General features: G+C 49.8%; 2 protein-coding genes across 2 annotated transcripts in view; one reads left to right on the top strand and one right to left on the bottom strand.

Annotated features, from left to right (window-relative positions):
- The window catches only part of LOC143363836 (uncharacterized), a 191,136-nt gene extending 179,367 nt beyond the window's left edge, over positions 1 to 11,769 (top strand). Inside the window, exon 7 of the mRNA XM_076804365.1 lies at positions 11,681 to 11,769. Coding sequence (XP_076660480.1) covers positions 11,681 to 11,769 — 89 coding nt within the window. The remainder of the gene's footprint in view (positions 1 to 11,680) is intronic.
- Positions 11,770 to 12,986: 1,217 nt separating this feature from the next.
- LOC143363835 (uncharacterized) lies at positions 12,987 to 16,929 on the bottom strand. The gene is made up of 2 exons (XM_076804364.1): positions 13,202 to 16,929; positions 12,987 to 13,083 (listed from the first exon to the last, which is right to left on the bottom strand). Exons 1-2 carry the CDS (start codon positions 16,927 to 16,929, stop codon positions 12,987 to 12,989), a joined length of 3,825 nt encoding a protein of 1,274 aa, XP_076660479.1.
- Positions 16,930 to 23,059: the final 6,130 nt, after the last annotated feature.

Here is a 23,059-nt window from a genome sequence, read left to right as displayed (position 1 = left end):
AGACCCTATGCCCCATCCATCCCCTGTTCCATTGATCGAACACCGGGAGGATGGCCCGAACGGCCCGCCTCTCGCCCTCCCTCGTCCCGGGAAGGCTATCGCGCCACTCCCGGGCTGCGTGCCGCCGAGCATGTCGCCTGAGCTCATCCACCATGAGCCGCGCCTGATCCGGGGCCACCCCCCGGAGCCGGAGTTCCCTGGAGTGCGTATGCACATCCGCCAACACGCGGGCCTCCAGCTCGAGGGGGATCAGCCCCGACATCACCATCGCCGTCGCGTATGAAATGGTGCGGTACCCCCGCACGATGCCTATGGCCAGCCTGCGCTCGATGCGACGCAGCAGCGACCGTGTGCCGCCACTGCGCCCCCTAGCCAAGACATCGCGCGCCCACACAGGGGCTCCGTACAGGACCAAAACTCGCACCACCACCGCGAACAGACGACGCACCCGTCCACAGGGTCCCCCGAGATTCGGGAGAAGGCGACCGAGCGCAGCGGTCGCCCTCTCCGCCCGGGGCGCCAGCGACTCAAGGTGGCGGTCAAAACGCCACCGGCCGTCAAGCTCGAGTCCCAGGTACCGCATCTGGGACCCGACCTTGACCATCCCCTCCCCCACGCAGATCCAGCACTGGGGAGGCGCCGCCAACCGGGCCGAGCGGAGAAACCACATGGCCCTGGTTTTCTCGACGGACACCTCTAGGCCCAGCGACCGGATCGCGCGCACCGCGCGCCACGCGCCGCGCTCCGCCAGGCAGATGGCCTCCTTCGCATACCTCCCGGTGGCCAATACCAGCGTGTCGTCGGCGTAACACGTCAGGCTGACCCCGGGAGGCATCTCCTCCCGCAGGACGCGATCGTACGCAAGATTCCACAGCAACGGGCCCAACACCGAGCCCTGCGGAACCCCGCGCACGACGCCCCTGCGCACCATCCCGTACCGGCCGGGATACTCTATACCCCTGTCGGAGAGATAGCTCCCAATCACCCTTCTGAGATACAGAGGCACCCGGTGGAAGACCAGGGCCTCCATTATCCGATCCCAGGGGACGGTGTTGAACGCGTTAGCGATATCCAAGGATATCGCCAACGCAACACCGCCCCCCCTCGTACAGGCCTCCGAGAGAGCCCTCACCCGCCGAATAGCGTCGACGGTGGAGAGACCCTCCCGGAAGCCGAATTGAACCCCGCTCAGATCGGGGACCCCTCCCGCCGACAGGTGCCGGACGAGGCGTCCAACGAGTACGCGCTCGAACAACTTCCCCGCCTCGTCCAGCAGACAAATTGGCCGGTACCCTGAGGGCGAGTCCCGGGACTTGCCCCCCTTCGGAAGGAGGACCAACCTGCCCGACTTCCACTCCGTGGGGAACACCCCCTCCCTCAGACAGCCGCTATACAGCTGCCGGAGTTCGGCGGCGAGTCCCCCCTCCAGGGCCAAGACCAACGCGCGGCCCGGCACCCCGTCCGGGCCCGGGGCCTTGCGGCCCACCCGCCGCGCCCTGGCCATCGCCTCACCCAGCTCGCCGGCCGACACCTCCCACTCTGCGGACCAGGAGAGAGGCTCCTGTTCCCAATGGGAGCGGCGCAGTTGTCCCCCCTCTCGCGGGAAGAGGGACGCCACCACTCCCTCGAGCAGGTGGGGGTCCATCGACTCCGTCACCGGAGGCGCCCACGCGCGCAGCTTGTTCATGACAAGCTTGTACGGGCGCCCCCATGGATCGGAGTCCACCGTGCCGACGAGCTCCGACCACGCGTCGGCCTTGGCCCGCGCGATAGCCCTGCGGAGAACCCCGAGCGCGGCTCGGTACTCCCCGCCGAGCCTCGCCGTCGCCTCCTCGTCGTCGCGCCTCCTACGCGCTCGGCCGTACCGACGCCGCGCGGCATTGCAGGCACGCCGGAGCTCCGCAATGCCGGCGGACCACCAGTACGCCGCCCTCCTGGGGGCGAACCGGCTGCGGGGCATGGCGGTGTCGCACACCGCCGTCATTACCTCCCGCAGCCGCCTCGCCCCTTGCGCAGGCGCCAGCTCGGACAGGGCCGGCCCCGTCCATGTCGCCGCGGCTACCGCGGCCCCGAACGCGTCCGCGTCCAGCCGCTTCAAGGCCCATCGCGGCCGTCGGTCCCCCCGGCCCGGCCGGGAATCCCGCGCGTGGAGGGTGGGCCACACGTCCATGACGATGGGCGTATGGTCTGACGCAATCTCTATCTCCTCGGCCACCCTCCATCCCGACACCCGGCGCACGGCCGAGGGAGTCCCCCATGTCAGGTCGACAATCGAGACCCCCTGCGGACGCACGCACGTCGGCGTGGATCCCCGGTTAATCAACCGGAGATCCAGGCCGGCCGCCCAGGTTAACACCTCGCTACCCCTAGTGGTCGTCCTGGGACTCCCCCACGATACCGCGTGGGCATTGAAGTCTCCCAAAACGAGAACCGGGCGGGCGCTGCACCGCGCGATGCAGCTGTTCAGCCCGCCCAGGAACCCCCGAAATTGATCGAGGCCACAGCTCGGCGAGATGTAGATCCCGACAACCGCGATGTCCCCCCATTGCACCGCCACGAATCCCTCGCCCCGCTCCAGAAGGGAGACCGACGGGGACCCGGGGCGGCTTCCCGCCACTATTACTACGGAGCCGATCTCGTCCCCCACCCAGAAGGGGTGTTCGGGGATTGCGTACGGCTCCGCCGCAACTGCCAGCCCAGCCCCCCACTCGCGCACGGCTTGGACAAACAGGTCCTGTGCCGCGCGCGAGTGGTTGAGGTTCGCCTGCAGAACCGGAGTAGGATTAAAAGTACCTACTCTAACATCCGGGCCCCCGGCGCCGTCTGCGGCCGCTGCGCGGATGCAGCCCCAGACGCGCCCTTCTCTTTCGTCGCCGCGCGGCCCCTCTTGGGAGCCGGGGCACACGCTTTGGCCCCGAATCTATGGCCCGATGGTCTCCCCAGGTCCGCGCAGAGCGGACACCTGGGGGCGGCCTTACAGGCCGAAGCCCGGTGCTCCGCCGCCCCGCAGCGGTAGCACATCGCGCCTCTGTCGACCGCGCTCTTGCATGTCGCCCGCGTGTGCCCCGTCTCCAAACAACGGAAGCATTGGAGGGGCCGCTCCCTCAGCGCCTCGACGCGGGCCGAGGACCAGCCGACCAGCAGCCGGCCTCCCGCCAACACTTTCTTGACGGCCGCGAGGGGGCCCTGGGCCCAACAGGAGCCCAGCGCCTGCTCCGAGGCGGGTCTGCGGATCTCGCCGACCCGGAACTCCGCCGCGGAACACCCCCCCGCCGCCGCCAGCGCCGCCGCTACGTCCCCGGGCGACACCGAGTCGTCCAGGCCCGCCACGCGCACCTCGCCGCGCTTGACCGCCTGGGAGACCTTAACCCCGGTCCCCCCAAGCGCCTCGGCGATCCTCCCGGAGAGGGCCCGTGCCTTCTCCTGGCACCCCGTGCCCCTGACCTCCAGGAGGATCCCGCCGGTTTTCGACCGCCTGGGAAGCACCCCCGACTCGATCCCGATAGCCTTGAGGTCCACCCTCTCTTTTGCCCTGGCCATCACCTCCGAATAAGTGAGCTTGCAGCTCTCGGGGATGGTGATGGCCACTGCTCCCGTTCTGGGGGTGCGTCCCAGGCCACCGTCCCTCCCGGCGGCGGGCTTCGCCGCGCTCGCGCCGCCCTGCACTCGTGCGCCGCCCGCCGCCCTCGGCTCCCTCGCAGCCTGCAGCCGTGAAGCGGCGGCAGCTGCCTCGGCCGCGGCTGCTCTCGCCGCAGCCTCCTCCGCGGCCATCTTCTTCTTGGCCCTCTTCGCCGCCTTGCTCGTCACCTCCATCCACGAGGCCGGGACGACCGGTGGCGGAATGATAACGGGGGGCACCACCCTCACGTTGGACACGACCACCGGTCCAGTCCCCTTGGTGACAGACGTCGCCGGCAGAGAAGCCACCGGCGTCGCCTCGCGCGCCGATTTACCCTCCGCCCGGAGGGCCGGGGCCAAACCGGCCAGAATCGTCCGGAACCGCTCCTCCATCCGGGCCTCTAGCTCCCGGTTCCTGGCCGTTATCAGCGCGCCGACCCGGAGAAGCAGGGCTTCGGAGTCCAAAACTCCCGCTCCCTCCCCCGACGGTCCCATCGCCTCCATCCCCCGCGTACGGACCCCCGCTGTCGAGGAGGCGGGGGGCGCTTCCCCTATTGGCGCATGTCCCGCCCGGCGACCGCTGTCGGTGTTCGCCCGCCGCCCGTCTCCATTGACCGGAGCCTCGCCCGGAGGTCACCCGCCTCCTTCGCGAGGGCCGCGTTCTGCTCGCGGAGGCGGGCCACCTCCTGGCTACCCTGCCACGCCATCCCGGTAAAGCACCGCTGCATCAAGGTGGTGCAGTGGGCCCTGGCGACTGCAGAACAATCCCGCAAGTCTTTAGCCAGGTCCCCCTTGAGGCCCTTTGATACGGTGGAGACTCTCTCCACCCTCAACATCGCCTCCTCCACCTCCCCTACTAGCTGCGCTGTCGGCATCCTCCCACCCAGCTCGATGAGGTCATCCACCCTCCTCGTCTGACTCCTCTCGGCGCGGCCGCCGAGGGCCAGATCCATGGTGGGCGTCCCCGACGAGCCCTCCCCGGGGTCCGTCCGCGACACCGACCCGCCGCGGGTGTGCTGCCCCCCCTCTAACCGGGCACGCTTGGGGTCAGAGACCCCAGATGTCGCGCCCCGCTTCTCCGCGCCCCCGCGCGTCACGATCGAGCCGACGGAGCTCGAGATGGAGATGATTGTTTCATCCCCATCCGAGTCCTCGTCCGCGATGACCACGACCGCGTCCTCCCCGGCAGTAATCGTTGCCATCCCCTCCCCGTCAGTGACCGCTGCCGTCTCTTCCCCCGCCGCAGCTGCTGCCGTATCGGCAGCCTCCCCCACAACATCAAGGTTTTTATTATACGATTCCATATCTGGTCCCACGAGATTGGCAGGAAAAAACACGTCCGCCCGGGCAGAGCCTCCTTGCCCGGGTAAGGCTAATTTCAACTGGAGTTCGCCAGGTATCCAGAGATGGTGCGCTAGTGGCTGATGTACCCCACCAGCCGCGCCCTGTAGCCAGGGCGTACCCTCTCACCGCGCACCTAAGCTTAGGGCATTAGGGATTTTTATAGAGGTTATCATCCTCGCGGCCCGGCCGATTAAGGCAAGACCACCGTTCCGGTAAAACATGACCACCGGTTTACGGCAAGGGCCCTGCGGCGACCTCCCCGGTCGTTATCGCAGGACCCATTCCGCGGTTTTTTATCCCTCCGTGTGAGCCTTACCGGCAAGGGAGGCCCTGCCAGGATCCGAAGATCCCGCCGGCATCGCCTCATACATCATTGGGACTACTTTCCGCGGAATACCCCTCGCTCCGTTAGCAACACACAACTATGTGTGTTCCCAGGGACCACCACGAGGAGGTGGAGCGTAGAGGATTTTAGGGATATGACCGCCACCACTGTGGCATACCTAGTAGTGGATCCGAGTCACCACTACTAAGCCCATATCCCCTCGGTCCCCATCCTATCCTCTATCCTATCCTATCCTCTATCCTATCCTATCCTCTATCCTATCCTATCCTCTATCTTATCCTATCCTCTATCCTATCCTATCATCTATCCTATCCTATCCTCTATCCTATCCTATCCTCTATCATATCCTATCCTCTATCATATCCTATCCTCTATCCTATCCTATCCTCTATCCTATCCTATCCTCTATCCTATCCTATCGTATCCTCTATCGTATCCTATCCTCTATCCTATCCTATCGTATCCTCTATCGTATCCTATCCTCTATCCTATCCTATCGTATCCTCTATCGTATCCTATCCTATCGTATCCTCTATCGTATCCTATCCTCTATCCTATCCTATCCTCTATCCTATCCAATCCCCTATCCTATCCTCTATCCTAACCTATCCTCTATCTTATCCTATCCTCTATCCTATCCTATCATCTATCCTATCCTATCCTCTATCCTATCCTATCCTCTACCCTATCCTATCCTCTATCCTATCCTATCCTCTATCCTATCCTATCCTCTATCCTACCCTATCCTCTATCATATCCTTTCCTCTTTCCTATAATATCATCTATCCTATCCTATCCTCTATCTTATCCTATCCTCTATCCTATCCTATCATCTATCCTATACTATCCTCTATCCTATCCTATCCTCTATCCTATCCTATCCTCTATCATATCCTATCCTCTATCCTATCCTATCCTCTATCCTAACCTATCCTCTATCATATCCTATCCTCTATCCTATCCTATCATCTATCCTATCCTATCCTCTATCCTATCCTATCCTCTACCCTATCCTATCCTCTATCCTATCCTATCCACTATCCTATCCTATCCTCTATCCTATCCTATCCTCTATCATATCCTTTCCTCTTTCCTATAATATCATCTATCCTATCCTATCCTCTATCCTATCCTATCCTCTATCCTATCCTATCCTCTACAATATCGTATCCTCTATCATATCCTTTCCTCTTTCCTATAATATCATCTATCCTATCCTATCCTCTATCTTATCCTATCCTCTATCCTATCCTATCATCTATCCTATACTATCCTCTATCCTATCCTATCCTCTATCATATCCTATCCTCTATCATATCCTATCCTCTATCCTATCCTATCCTCTATCCTATACTATCCTCTATCCTATCCTATCGTATCCTCTATCGTATCCTATCCTCTATCCTATCCTATCGTATCCTCTATCGTACCCTATCCTCTATCCTATCCTATCCTCTATCCTATCCAATCCCCTATCCTATCCTCTATCCTAACCTATCCTCTATCTTATCCTATCCTCTATCCTATCCTATCATCTATCCTATCCTATCCTCTATCCTATCCTATCCTCTACCCTATCCTATACTCTATCCTATCCTATCCTCTATCCTATCCTATCCTCTATGCTATCCTATCCTCTATCCCATCCTATCCTCTATCCTATCCTATCCTCTATCCTATCCTATCCTCTATCCTATCCTATCCTCTATCCTATCCTATCCTCTACAATATCGTATCCTCTATCATATCCTTACCTCTTTCCTGTAATATCATCTATCCTATCCTATCCTCTATCTTCTCCTATCCTCTATCCTATCCTATCATCTATCCTATCCTATCCTCTATCCTATCCTATCCTCTATCCTATCCTATCCTCTATCATATCCTATCCTCTATCCTATCAAATCCTCTATCCTATCTTATCCTATCCTCTATCCTATCCTATCCTCTATCCTATCCTATCGTACCCTCTATCGTATCCTATCCTCTATCCTATCCTATCCTATCAGCTATACTATCCTATCCTCTATCCTATCCTATCCTCTATCCTATCCTATCCTCTATCCTATCCTATCCTTTATAATATCCTATCCTCTATCCTATCCTATCCTCTATACTATCCTATCCTCTATCCTATCCTATCCTCTATCCTATCCTATCCTCTATCCTATCCTATCCTTTATAATATCCTATCCTCTATCCTATCCTATCCTCTATCCTATCCTATCCTCTATCCTATCCTATCCTCTATAATATCGTATCCTCTATCATATCCTTTCCTCTTTCCTATAATATCATCTATCCTATCCTATCCTCTATCTTATCCTATCCTCTATCCTATCCTATCATCTATCCTATCCTATCCTCTATCCTATCCTATCCTCTATCCTATCCTATCCTCTATCATATCCTATCCTCTATCCCATCCTATCCTCTATCCTATCTTATCCTCTATCTTATCCTATCCTCTATCCTATCCTATCATCTATCCTATCCTATCTTCTATCCTATCCTATCCTCTATCCTATCCTATCCTCTATCCTATCCTATCCTCTATCCTATCCTATCCTCTATCCTATCCTATCCTCTATCCTATCCTATCCTCTATCCTATCCTATCCTCTATCCTATCCTATCCTATCCTCTATCCTATCCTATCATCTATCCTATCCTATCCTCCATCCTATCCTATCCTCTATCATATCCTATCCTCTATCCCATCTTATCCTCTATCTTATCCTCTATCTTATCCTATCCTTTATTCTATCCAATCCCCTATCCTATCCTCTATCCGATCCTATCCTCTATCCTCTCCTATCCTCTATCCTATCCTATCCTCTATCTTATCCTATCCTCTATCCTATCCTATCATCTATCCTATCCTATCCTCTATCCTATCATATCCTCTATCATATCCTATCCTCTATCATATCCTATCCTCTATCCTATCCAATCCTCTATCCTATCCTATCCTCTATCCTATCCTATCGTATCCTCTATCCTATGCTATCCTATCCTCTATCCTATCCTATCCTCTATCCTATCCTCTATCCTATCCTATCCTTTATTCTATCCAATCCCCTATCCTATACTCTATCCGATCCTATCCTCTATCCTATCCTATCATCTATCCTATCCTATCCTCTATCCTATCCTATCCTCTATCATATCCTATCCACTATCATATCCTATCCTCTATCCTATCCTATTCTCTATCGTATCCTATCCTCTATCCTATCCTATCCTCTATCCTATCCTATCGTATCCTCTATCGTATCCTATCCTCTATCCTATCCTATCGTATCCTCTATCGTATCCTATCCTCTATCCTATCCTATCCTCTATCCTATCCAATCCCCTATCCTATCCTCTATCCTAACCTATCCTCTATCTCATCCTATCCTCTATCCTATAGTATCATCTATCCTATCCTATCCTTTATCCTATCCTATCCTCTACCCTATCCTATCCTCTATCCTATCCTATCCTCTATCCTATCCTATCCTCTATCCTATCCTATCCTCTATCCCATCCTATCCTCTATCCTATCCTATCCTCTATCCTATCCTATCCTCTATCCTATCCTATCCTCTATCATATCCTATCCTCTACAATATCGTATCCTCTATCATATCCTTTCCTCTTTCCTATAATATCATCTATCCTATCCTATCCTCTATCTTATCCTATCCTCTATCCTATCCTATCATCTATCCTATCCTATCCTCTATCCTATCCTATCCTCTATCCTATCCTATCCTCTATCCTATCCTATCCTCTATCCTATCCTATACTCTATCCTATCTTATCCTCTATCTTATCCTATCCTCTATCCTATCCTCTATCCTATACTCTATCCTATCTTATCCTCTATCTTATCCTATCCTCTATCCTATCCTCTATCCTATCCTATCCTTTATTCTATCCAATCCCCTATCCTATCCTCTATCCGATCCTATCCTCTATCCTATCCTATCCTCTATCCTATCCTATCCTCTATCTTATCCTATCCTCTATCCTATCCTATCATCTATCCTATCCTATCCTCTATCCTATCCTATCCTGTATCATATCCTATCCTCTATCATATCCTATCCTCTATCCTATCCTACCCTCTATCCTATCCTATCCTCTATCCTATCCTATCGTATCCTCTATCGTATCCTATCCTCTATCCTATCCTATCGTATCCTCTATCGTATCCTATCCTCTATCCTATCCTATCGTATCCTCTATCGTATCCTATCCTATCGTATCCTCTATCGTATCCTATCCTCTATCCTATCCTATCCTCTATCCTATCCAATCCCCTATCCTATCCTCTATCCTAACCTATCCTCTATCTTATCCTATCCTCTATCCTATCCTATCATCTATCCTATCCTATCCTCTATCCTATCCTATCCTCTACCCTATCCTATCCTCTATCCTATCCTATCCTCTATCCTATCCTATCCTCTATCCTATCCTATCCTCTATCCTATCCTATCCTCTATCATATCCTTTCCTCTTTCCTATAATATCATCTATCCTATCCTATCCTCTATCTTATCCTATCCTCTATCCTATCCTATCAACTATCCTATACTATCCTCTATCCTATCCTATCCTCTATCCTATCCTATCCTCTATCATATCCTATCCTCTATCCTATCCTATCCTCTATCCTAACCTATCCTCTATCATATCCTATCCTCTATCCTATCCTATCATCTATCCTATCCTATCCTCTATCCTATCCTATCCTCTACCCTATCCTATCCTCTATCCTATCCTATCCTCTATCCTATCCTATCCTCTATCCTATCCTATCCTATCCTCTATCATATCCTTTCCTCTTTCCTATAATATCATCTATCTTATCCTATCCTCTATCCTATCCTATCCTCTATCCTATCCTATCCTCTACAATATCGTATCCTCTATCATATCCTTTCCTCTTTCCTATAATATCATCTATCCTATCCTATCCTCTATCTTATCCTATCCTCTATCCTATCCTATCATCTATCCTATCCTATCTTCTATCCTATCCTATCCTCTATCATATCCTATCCTCTATCCTATCCTATCCTCTATCCTATCCTATCCTCTATCCTATCCTATCCTCTATACTATCCTATCCTCTATCCTATCCTATCCTCTATCCTATCCTATCCTCTATCCTATCCTATCCTTTATATTATCCTATCCTCTATCCTATCCTATCCTCTATAATATCGTATCCTCTATCATATCCTTTCCTCTTTCCTATAATATCATCTATCCTATCCTATCCTCTATCTTATCCTATCCTCTACCCTATCCTATCATCTATCCTATCCTATCCTCTATCCTATCCTATCCTCTATCCTATCCTATCCTCTATCCTATCCTATCCTCTATCCTATCCTATACTCTATCCTATCCTATCCTCTACAATATCGTATCCTCTATCATATCCTTTCCTCTTTCCTATAATATCATCTATTATATCCTTTCCTCTATCTTATCCTATCTGTTCGGGAACCCGGGACGAGAATTTTGGGGAGTGGACTGTATGGGAAATAGGATCGGGTGCGAACACAGGAGGGAGCTCGGAATTGCCAATGAGTGAAAATGTGAAGGAAGGAACGGGAGAGAATGGCCAAGAGAGCAAAGGAAGGATAGAAAGAGTCACCAAGCACGGGTGTAACGTTATATAAACTCTTTAATGTAAACACACTCGCGTAAACTATAATAGTGAGGGCGTGGTGCGATCGAGACGAGATGAAAATCGGATGCCGAGAAGCAGCGACGAAACGACAAGAACAACGATGGGCGCGAGCGTGTGTGTAATTAGACGTGTCGAGAACGAATTCGCACACTTCTCAACGGCGACGGTAATGAGGCGATCGCTGGTGATTCCCATCGATCACGTGATCGCGTATCGGCTGCGCGCGATTCCGAGAAACGCCGAAAACAAAAGGCGTCGCGCACACGTGATTCGCAGGATCGAGTTGACATGGTAGACGGGGCCCCGGGGCGATCCCCAGGGCCGTAACGCGGGGTCTCGAACAGACTTAAAATTAACTTAGTGCTACGTTTAATCCTAAACATACCGCCCGCCTCGGATTTCTTTAGAGATCCGAAATTGACTAGTCGAACAGTACCGCAGGACGGGAACCGCAAACAAGAATGATTCATATATTTGAAGGCACCGCCCGCCGTGGACCACTGGCAAGACACGTCCCGCCCGCCATGAACTGTGGGTGATACACGATAGAATGAGACATATATATATATATACAGGACGCGTATGTACAATGTCGGGAACGTAAACACGACGAACGAGGCGCAGATAAATCTAATGGCACGCACACGAAACTGAGACGGCGATTATGCCTATTTACAGATATGTACAATCAACTTCTTGCATTCGAAGAGGCGATGTCGATGCGTCGCACGATGCAACTCTGCGATTACGATTTAATCGGACGGTAAATCGATCGGAAGCACGCATACTTTAACAATGGGTCGCTTATATTCGGAATTAGCGGTTTTCACCGTGACAACGCGCGTAATGCCATCATCGCCGGGGTGACAAGCGGAGACGCGACCAAGTTCCCATTTACACGGGGGTAGATTCGCATGCCGCAATAAAACTAACTGTCCGACGGTAATATTCGACTGAGGGGTTTTCCACTTGACGCGTTGTTGGAGACCATGCATGTAGTCATGCGACCATCGGTGCCAGAAACTTTCCATCATTTGTTGGAATAATTGCCAACGCGAGAGACGCGATTCCTTTTGATCGAGCAACGATGGAGCCGGTACAGCGGTTAGCGCCGATCCGATCAAAAAATGCCCAGGCGTTAGGGCACAGTAGTCATCGAAATTATCCGACGCCGCGGCGAGTGGGCGGGAGTTCAAACATGCTTCTACTTGACAGAGCAAAGTCGAAAATTCTTCGAAGGTCAATGTGTGGGCTCCAACAACTCGTTTGAGGTGATATTTGACGCTACGAATGCCGGCCTCCCACAATCCTCCGAAATGAGGAGCGGAAGGCGGCGTGAAGTGCCACGTGACATTATCGGTGGCTAGCCGATTGAGCATTGTAGGATCGCGAGTGGCTTCTCGAAACGCCGTCGCGAGTTCTCGATTCGCGCCGGTAAACGTTGTGCCATTATCTGAGTACAGGGCGTTGGGAATACCGCGCCGAGAGCAGAAGCGGTTGTACGCGGCAAGGAACGCTACAGTCGAATAATCGCTAACAAGTTCCAAATGAACGGCTTTGACGACCATACAAATAAATAAGGCGATGTAGGATTTGCGAGAATGATGTCCGCGACCCGGAGATGTGCGTGTTTGAATTGGGCCGGCATAATCGAGACCGCAATGCAAAAACGGACGAGCCGAGCGCGTAACTCGAAAGTCCGGGAGGTCTCCCATAAGCGCGCTTTGTTGCTTTGCTTTCTCGCGGACGCATGCAACGCACTTATGAAGAAGGGCTCGTACTATTGGACGCGCGCGTAGAATCCAATATTCTTGGCGAAGAATGCTCAGCGTTAAATGAGATCCAGCATGGAGGGCTCGCAGATGAGCATGCACGATGATGACGTCTAAGAGTGGATGCGACTTAACGATAATCGGATGTTTTTCTTGCTCCGACAACTTGGCGTTTTTTAATCGTCCGCCCACGCGAATTAAACCGTCTTTGTCTATATATGGATTAAGGGCGAGCAGGGAGCTCTTTTGGTTGAGCGGACGATGTTGACGAAGAGACTGAATCTCCTCAGGAAAAAGGTCGCGTTGTATCTGTCGGAGCCAGAAATTCTTTGCACCTCGGATTTCTGACGCGTCGAGAGCTCGGCTTCCAACGCGTAAACGCGAAACGGGACGTTTCCGAATTCGCTCGACGAAACGGAAAATATACGCGGTGACCCTTAATAATTTTGGCCAGGATGAAAACCGGTCACGTAGCTCCCACGGTGTGCTAGGCAGTACAAGGTTAAAAGAGAGGGTCGGACGTTCCTCCGCGCGCGCGTCAGGCGATGCGACCGGGATATTTGGAGGCCATTGGTCGGTCGACAGTTGCATCCACTGTGGTCCCTTCCACCAAAGATCGTGGTGCAATAGTTGGGACGGAAGTAAGCCGCGGGAGGCACAATCTGCGGGATTCTCCTCGGACGGTACATGTCGCCACATGGCATCCGGTAGGGAGGAGGCGATTTGAGCCACCCGATTCGCGACGAATGTTTTCCATCTCGACGCCGGTTGACGAAGCCAACAGAGGGTGATTGTCGAATCCGTCCAGCAATAACACGGGATCTCATTCGGAAGGTCATGCAGCGCTTGTCTCACGAACACGATGAGGCGAGCTAGTAAGAGGGCGGCGGAAAGTTCGAGCCGTGGAACAGTCAGCGGTTTGACAGGAGCGACTTTGGATTTGGCGGCGAGAAGAGACACGACAATGTGACCGGACGAGGTGACGACGCGCAGATACACGACAGCGGCATAGGCGACGGTAGATGCGTCGGCAAAGCCATGGAGTTCGCATGAGGCGATATCGAGAGTTTGGTGCGTCCATCGAGGAATCGCAAGGGACTTGAGGGCAGGTAATTCCGCGTTATATATCGTCCAGCGATCGAGAAAGGTTGATGGAAGTGGGGCGTCCCAACTGCATTTTTTCAACCACAGCTGTTGCATAAGAATTTTGGCATAGACGGTGGTGGGAGTGACCCAGCCTAAGGGATCGAAAAGGCGAGCGATCGTGGAAAGGATCGCTCGTTTGGTGCCTGCGGAATGATGGGGAAGCGTCACGCGGAAGCGAAATGCATCGGCATCTGGACTCCAGGCGACTCCAAGGACTTTCACAGTTTCGTCGAACTGTAATATTTTCTCAAGCCCTGTTCCACGGTCATGCGGACTGATGTCGCGAAGAAGATGTGGAGCGTTGGTCGTCCACTTATGCAACTGGAAGTGCGCTTTGCTGAGCAACGTGATCAACTGATTACGCGTTTCGGTTAAACGTGACTCGTCGGACGCGCCAAAAACGCAATCATCCACATAAAGATGGTTTTGGAGGACGCTCACGGCCAACGGAAAATTTGACCCTTCGTCTTCGACGAGTTGTTTCAAGACCCGAAGAGCCAGGAAGGGGGCCGGTGCTGTGCCATAGGTTACGGTCAACAACTGATACCGATCGACGGAATCAGACGGGGACGACCGCCATAGGATACGTTGATAATCGACGTCCTGCGGATTTACAAGAATTTGACGGTACATTTTTGTAACATCGGCGGTTAACAAGTACCGATATTGGCGACACCGCAATATTATTGTCGGGAGATCCGTTTGCAGTTTGGGTCCAATCAACAAATGGTCATTTAACGAGGTCCCGTTGCTTGTGAGACTCGACGCATTGAATACTACCCGAAGATGAGTAGTTACGCTGCTTTCTCGAATCACCGCGTGATGCGGAATGTACACGGTTTGAGGGCCGTCTTGAAGAGACGGAGGAACTTTCCGCATATGCCCAAGGTTCAGATATTCGCGCAAGAACGCATCGTACTCGTCAAACAATGGAGGGTTCGAACGGAGCCGCGTCTCGAGACGCGTCAGCATCCGGTGGGCGATGCGGTAGGAATTGCCGATGTCGATCGGATGGGCCCTTCGGAAGGGTAAACGAACCATATAACGACCGGAAGGGTCGCGTGTATGCGTGGTGCGAAAGTGATTTTCGCACTGTTCTTCCTCTTCCGTGTAACGGGAGGTATTAGGAATCTCCTCGATTTCCCAAAAGCGACGAAGTTCGCTTTCGAGCGGGTCGGACGGGGTGCAATGGTACGACGGAACGACCGGAGATGACGTTGACGTCATCGAACCGGCAGGACCCGACAGAAACCATCCAAATATGGAGTTTTGAGCGATCGGTTCGTGAATAGATCCCGTGCGGAGGCCGTCCAACAGTATAAACCCGTATAGATCCGCGCCTATTATAATTTGTATGGGATCGGAACTCATCGGCTTCTTGTCCGCTAAAGCGAGGTTACGAATATGTGGCCACGAAATGGTTCTTTCACATCGCTCAGGAACGTACCGCGTTAAGGATCGCAAAACCAACGTAGTGGTCGAGAGTGTCGGTCCGGTTCCGTTGGTGGGCGATATCTGAATTGTTGCAGCGTGTCGCGCGGTGGTTTCGCGGTTCCCTATACCGGAAATCGAGACAGACACGCGACGTCGTTGTACCCGTAATCGTTGCGCTAACGATTCCGTCATCAATGTAGTTGCCGAACCTTGATCGAGCAACGCGCGAACAAGTTCACTACGACCTGCGGCGGAACTTACTTTGACCCAAGCGGTCGCGAGCAGGATGCGTTGTGTTGCAAACACGGGTGGCGACGATACGTGTGACGCAACGGTAGTTTGCGCAAAGGGCGGCTGATCGGAACTTGATGGCGAGGCTTGAGAAACGGTTGAATTGTTGGGCGTGGAATCGAAATGTAACAAAGAATGATGTCGACGGCCGCATTGTTGACAGGAGTACTTACTCGGACACGCGGAGACAGCATGTTTTTGACTGAAGCAGTTTAAACAGCGTCGATCGCCTTTTACAAAGTCGAATCGCTGCGAGACGGTTTTAGATTTGAACTGCGTACAAGCGTTCAAACGGTGCTCGGTTTTGCACAACGGACACGACAACCGGTTGGAGGTCGCGGCGTGACTCGACACGTTTCGCTTCGCTTGTTTTGATATCGGTTGTAGAGCATCGAGCGCGCGAATCCGAGATTCTAAGAATTTCTCGAGCTCGGCATACGTCGGGTAGTCGGTGGAAGCTCCCAACTGCAACTCCCACGCTTTACGAGATGATCGGTCAAGGCGCGCGACAATTAAAAATACAAGCAGATCGTCCCATGTATCGACCGGACGACCGAGATTTCTGAGCGCTTGAATCGCGGTGTTGGCCTTGTCGCGCAGAGAGGTCAGATCGCTCGCGGATTCGGTCGAAACGTGCGGCAAGGAATGAAGCGTTTGAATATGGAAATTCACGAGACCTCTGTGATTGTCAAACCGTGCAGTTAACAAATCCCATGCAATTTTAAAATTCGCCTCGGTAATCGGCAGGTTCCGGACAAGGTCGCTCGCGGCACCTTTCAAACACGACCCGAGATAGTGCAGACGCGAGACGTCGGACAACGAAATATCTTTGATGATAAGGGCGGTAAACTTATCTCGAAAGCTTTCCCAGTCGTGGAAGTCTCCGGAAAACGTGGGCAGTCCTATTCGAGGCAGTTTCGATGGTGGTTGAGCTGGTGGAGGCGCTCCCGCTAAAGGTGAAGGCGGCGGCAGTTTGGCGGCTAGGGTTTGGATCGAGTCCGCGATGAAATCCGCGGCCATGGTGTAATCGTCCTCGCACCGGTTAAAATGCTCCTCCTTGAAGTAGGTGAGCTTGGTCGCTCCTTCGGTCTTGCGGAAGCTCTGAAGGCGCCGATTATTTTCCCGGCATTGGGCGAACGTCTCCTTGAGGTATTCCAGCCGCATTTGAAGTTTAGGCACGGTGAAGTTGTTTTGCCCAAGCTTCTTCAAATTTGGAAGAACACGTGCGAGGGCTTTCATGGCGGCCTCCTGCTCCAACAGCAAATCGTCCATGGTGGTGGCCATACTTTCCGTTAACAAATTCGAATTGAATCTTCTTCTTCACAAGGAACGATTATCCTGCTCGAAGGACCAATATGTTCGGGAACCCGGGACGAGAATTTTGGGGAGTGGACTGTATGGGAAATAGGATCGGGTGCGAACACAGGAGGGAGCTCGGAATTGCCAATGAGTGAAAATGTGAAGGAAGGAACGGGAGAGAATGGCCAAGAGAGCAAAGGAAGGATAGAAAGAGTCACCAAGCACGGGTGTAACGTTATATAAACTCTTTAATGTAAACACACTCGCGTAAACTATAATAGTGAGGGCGTGGTGCGATCGAGACGAGATGAAAATCGGATGCCGAGAAGCAGCGACGAAACGACAAGAACAACGATGGGCGCGAGCGTGTGTGTAATTAGACGTGTCGAGAACGAATTCGCACACTTCTCAACGGCGACGGTAATGAGGCGATCGCTGGTGATTCCCATCGATCACGTGATCGCGTATCGGCTGCGCGCGATTCCGAGAAACGCCGAAAACAAAAGGCGTCGCGCACACGTGATTCGCAGGATCGAGTTGACATGGTAGACGGGGCCCCGGGGCGATCCCCAGGGCCGCAACGCGGGGTCTCGAACAGACTTAAAATTAACTTAGTGCTACGTTTAATCCTAAACACTATCCTCTATCCTATCCTATCATCTATCCTATACTATCCTCTATCCTATCCTATCCTCTATCCTATCCTATCCTCTATCATATCCTATCCTCTATCCTATCCTATCCTCTATCCTATCCTATCGTATCCTCTATCGTATCCTATCCTCTATCCTATCCTATCGTATCCTCTATCGTATCCTATCCTCTATCCTATCCTATCGTATCCTCTATCGTATCCTATCCTATCGTATCCTCTATCGTATCCTATCCTCTATCCTATCCTATCCTCTATCCTATCCAATCCCCTATCCTATCCTCTATCCTAACCTATCCTCTATCTTATCCTATCCTCTATCCTATCCTATCATCTATCCTATCCTATCCTCTATCCTATCCTATCCTCTACCCTATCCTATCCTCTATCCTATCCTATCCTCTATCCTATCCTATCCTCTATCCTATCCTATCCTCTATCCTATCCTATCCTCTATCCTATCCTATCCTCTACCCTATCCTATCCTCTATCCTATCCTATCCTCTATCCTATCCTATCCTCTATCCTATCCTATCCTCTATCATATCCTTTCCTCTTTCCTATAATATCATCTATCCTATCCTATCCTCTATCCTATCCTATCCTCTACAATATCGTATCCTCTATCATATCCTTTCCTCTTTCCTATAATATCATCTATCCTATCCTATCCTCTATCTTATCCTATCCTCTATCCTATCCTATCATCTATCCTATACTATCCTCTATCCTATCCTATCCTCTATCCTATCCTATCCTCTATCATATCCTATCCTCTATCCTATCCTATCATCTATCCTATCTTATCCTCTATCTTATCCTATCCTCTATCCTATCCTATCATCTATCCTATCCTATCTTCTATCCTATCCTATCCTCTATCATATCCTATCCTCTATCCTATCCTATCCTCTATCCTATCCTATCCTCTATCCTATCCTATCCTCTATACTATCCTATCCTCTATCCTATCCTATCCTCTATCCTATCCTATCCTCTATCCTATCCTATCCTTTATAATATCCTATCCTCTATCCTATCCTATCCTCTATAATATCGTATCCTCTATCATATCCTTTCCTCTTTCCTATAATATCATCTATCCTATCCTATCCTCTATCTTATCCTATCCTCTACCCTATCCTATCATCTATCCTATCCTATCCTCTATCCTATCCTATCCTATCCTCTATCCTATCCTATCCTCTATCCTATCCTATCCTCTATCCTATCCTATCCTCTACAATATCGTATCCTCTATCATATCCTTTCCTCTTTCCTATAATATCATCTATCCTATCCTTTCCTCTATCTTATCCTATCCTCTATCCTATCCTATCATCTATCCTATACTATCCTCTATCCTATCCTATCCTCTATCCTATCCTATCCTCTATCATATCCTATCCTCTATCCTATCCTATCCTCTATCCTATCCTATCCTCTATCATATCCTATCCTCTATCCTATCCTATCCTCTACCCTATCCTATCATCTATCCTATCCTATCCTCTATCCTATCCTATCCTCTATCCTATCCTATCCTCTATCCTATCCTATCCTCTATCCTATCCTATCCTCTATACTATCCTATCCTCTATCCTATCCTATTCTCTATCCTATCCTATCGTATCCTCTGTCCTATCCTATCCTCGATCCTATCCTATCCTCTATCCTATCCTATCGTCTATCCTATCATATCCTCTATCTTATCCTATCCTCTATCCTATCCCGTCCTCTATCCTATCCTATCCTCTATACTATCCTATCCTATCCTCTATCCTATCCTATCCTCATTCCTATAATATCATCTGTCCTATCCTATCCTCTATCCTATCCAATCCTCTATCCTATCCTATCCTCTATCATATCCTATCCTCTATCCTATCCTATACTCTATCCTATCTTATCCTCTATCTTATCCTATCCTCTATCCTATCCTCTATCCTATCCTATCCTTTATTCTATCCAATCCCCTATCCTATCCTCTATCCTATCCTATCATCTATCCTATCCTATCCTCTATCCTATCCTATCCTCTATCATATCCTATCCTCTATCATATCCTATCCTCTATCCTATCCAATCCTCTATCCTATCCTATCCTCTATCCTATCCTATCGTATCCTCTATCCTATCCTATCGTATCCTCTATCGTATCCTATCCTCTATCCTATCCTATCCTCTATCCTATCCAATCCCCTATCCTATCCTCTATCTTATCCTATCCTCTATCCTATCCTATCATCTATCCTATCCTATCCTCTGTCCTATCCTATCCTCTATCATATCCTATCCTCTATCCTATCCTATACTCTATCCTATCTTATCCTCTATCTTATCCTATCCTCTATCCTATCCTCTATCCTATCCTATCCTTTATTCTATCCAATCCCCTATCCTATCCTCTATCCGATCCTATCCTCTATCCTATCCTATCCTCTATCCTATCCTATCCTCTATCTTATCCTATCCTCTATCCTATCTGATCATCTATCCTATCCTATCCTCTATCCTATCCTATCCTCTATCCTATCCTATCCTCTACAATATCGTATCCTCTATCATATCCTTTCCTCTTTCCTATAATATCATCTATCCTATCCTATCCTCTATCTTATCCTATCCTCTATCCTATCCTATCATCTATCCTATACTATCCTCTATCCTATCCTATCCTCTATCCTATCCTATCCTCTATCATATCCTATCCTCTATCCTATCCTATCCTCTATCCTAACCTATCCTCTATCATATCCTATCCTCTATCCTATCCTATCATCTATCCTATCCTATCCTCTATCCTATCCTATCCTCTACCCTATCCTATCCTCTATCCTATCCTATCCTCTATCCTATCCTATCCTCTATCCTATCCTATCCTCTATCATATCCTTTCCTCTTTCCTATAATATCATCTATCCTATCCTATCCTCTATCCTATCCTATCCTCTACAATATCGTATCCTCTATCATATCCTTTCCTCTTTCCTATAATATCATCTATCCTATCCTTTCCTCTATCTTATCCTATCCTCTATCCTATCCTATCATCTATCCTATACTATCCTCTATCCTATCCTATCCTCTATCCTATCCTATCCTCTATCATATCCTATCCTCTATCCTATCCTATCCTCTATCCTATCCTATCCTCTATCATATCCTATCCTCTATCCTATCCTATCCTCTACCCTATCCTATCATCTATCCTATCCTATCCTCTATCCTATCCTATCCTCTATCCTATCCTATCCTCTATCCTATCCTATCCTCTATCCTATCCTATCCTCTATACTATCCTATCCTCTATCCTATCCTATTCTCTATCCTATCCTATCGTATCCTCTGTCCTATCCTATCCTCGATCCTATCCTATCCTCTATCCTATCCTATCGTCTATCCTATCATATCCTCTATCTTATCCTATCCTCTATCCTATCCCCTCCTCTATCCTATCCTATCCTCTATACTATCCTATCCTATCCTCTATCCTATCCTATCCTCATTCCTATAATATCATCTGTCCTATCCTATCCTCTATCCTATCCAATCCTCTATCCTATCCTATCCTCTATCATATCCTATCCTCTATCCTATCCTATACTCTATCCTGTCTTATCCTATCCTCTATCCTATCCTCTATCCTATCCTATCCTTTATTCTATCCAATCCCCTATCCTATCCTCTATCCTATCCTATCATCTATCCTATCCTATCCTCTATCCTATCCTATCCTCTATCATATCCTATCCTCTATCATATCCTATCCTCTATCCTATCCAATCCTCTATCCTATCCTATCCTCTATCCTATCCTATCGTATCCTCTATCCTATCCTATCGTATCCTCTATCGTATCCTATCCTCTATCCTATCCTATCCTCTATCCTATCCAATCCCCTATCCTATCCTCTATCTTATCCTATCCTCTATCCTATCCTATCATCTATCCTATCCTATCCTCTGTCCTATCCTATCCTCTATCATATCCTATCCTCTATCCTATCCTATACTCTATCCTATCTTATCCTCTATCTTATCCTATCCTCTATCCTATCCTCTATCCTATCCTATCCTTTATTCTATCCAATCCCCTATCCTATCCTCTATCCGATCCTATCCTCTATCCTATCCTATCCTCTATCCTATCCTATCCTCTATCTTATCCTATCCTCTATCCTATCTGATCATCTATCCTATCCTATCCTCTATCCTATCCTATCCTCTATCATATCCTATCCTCTATCATATCCTATCCTCCATCCTATCCAATCCTCTATCCTATCCTATCCTCTATCCTATCCTATCGTATCCTCTATCCTATCCTATCCTATCCTATCCTCTATCCTATCCTATCCTCTATCCTATCCTATACTCTATCCTATCTTATCCTCTATCTTATCCTATCCTCTATCCTATCCTCTATCCTATCCTATCCTTTATTCTATCCAATCCCCTATCCTATCCTCTATCCGATCCTATCCTCTATCCTATCCTATCCTCTATCCTATCCTATCCTCTATCCTATCCTATCCTCTATCCTAACCTAACCTATCCTCTATCCTATCCTATCCTCTATCCTATCCTATCGTATCCTCTATCGTATCCTATCCTCTATCCTATCCTATCCTCTATCCTATCCAATCCCCTATCCTATCCTCTATCCTATCCAATCCTCTATCCTATCCTATCCTCTAGCCTATCCTATCGTATCCTCTATCCTATCCTAACCTATCCTCTATCCTATCCTATACTCTATCCTATCCTATCCTCTATCCTATCCTATCCTCTATCCTATCCTATCCTCTATCCTATCCTATCCTAGCCTCTATCCTATCCTATCCTCTATCCGATCCTATCCTCTATCTTATCCTATCCTCTATCCTATCCTATCATCTATCCTATCCTATCCTCTATCCTATCCTATCCTCTATCATATCCTATCCTCTATCCTATCCTATACTCTATCCTATCTTATCCTCTATCTTATCCTATCCTCTATCCTATCCTCTATCCTATCCTATCCTTTATTCTATCCAATCCCCTATCCTATCCTCTATCCTATCCTATCATCTATCCTATCCTATCCTCTATCCTATCCTATCCTCTATCATATCCTATCCTCTATCATATCCTATCCTCTATCCTATCCAATCCTCTATCCTATCCTATCCTCTATCCTATCCTATCGTATCCTCTATCCTATCCTATCGTATCCTCTATCGTATCCTATCCTCTATCCTATCCTATCCTCTATCCTATCCAATCCCCTATCCTATCCTCTATCTTATCCTATCCTCTATCCTATCCTATCATCTATCCTATCCTATCCTCTGTCCTATCCTATCCTCTATCATATCCTATCCTCTATCCTATCCTATACTCTATCCTATCTTATCCTCTATCTTATCCTATCCTCTATCCTATCCTCTATCCTATCCTATCCTTTATTCTATCCAAT

Source organism: Halictus rubicundus, unplaced genomic scaffold (genome assembly GCF_050948215.1).
Source record: "Halictus rubicundus isolate RS-2024b unplaced genomic scaffold, iyHalRubi1_principal scaffold0144, whole genome shotgun sequence".
Lineage (NCBI taxonomy): Eukaryota > Metazoa > Arthropoda > Insecta > Hymenoptera > Halictidae > Halictus > Halictus rubicundus.
The sequence above is the reverse complement of the archived record's forward strand: the minus strand, read 5'-3'. Positions and strand labels throughout refer to the sequence as shown.

Coding starts and splice junctions, on each gene's coding strand:
- LOC143363835 (XM_076804364.1), bottom strand. CDS start 16,929: ATGGCCACCACCATGGACGATTTGCTGTTGGAGCAGGAGGCCGCCATG. Junction 13,084..13,201: donor AAATTATTAAGGGTCACCGC/GTATATTTTCCG, acceptor TGGCTCCGACAG/ATACAACGCGACCTTTTTCC.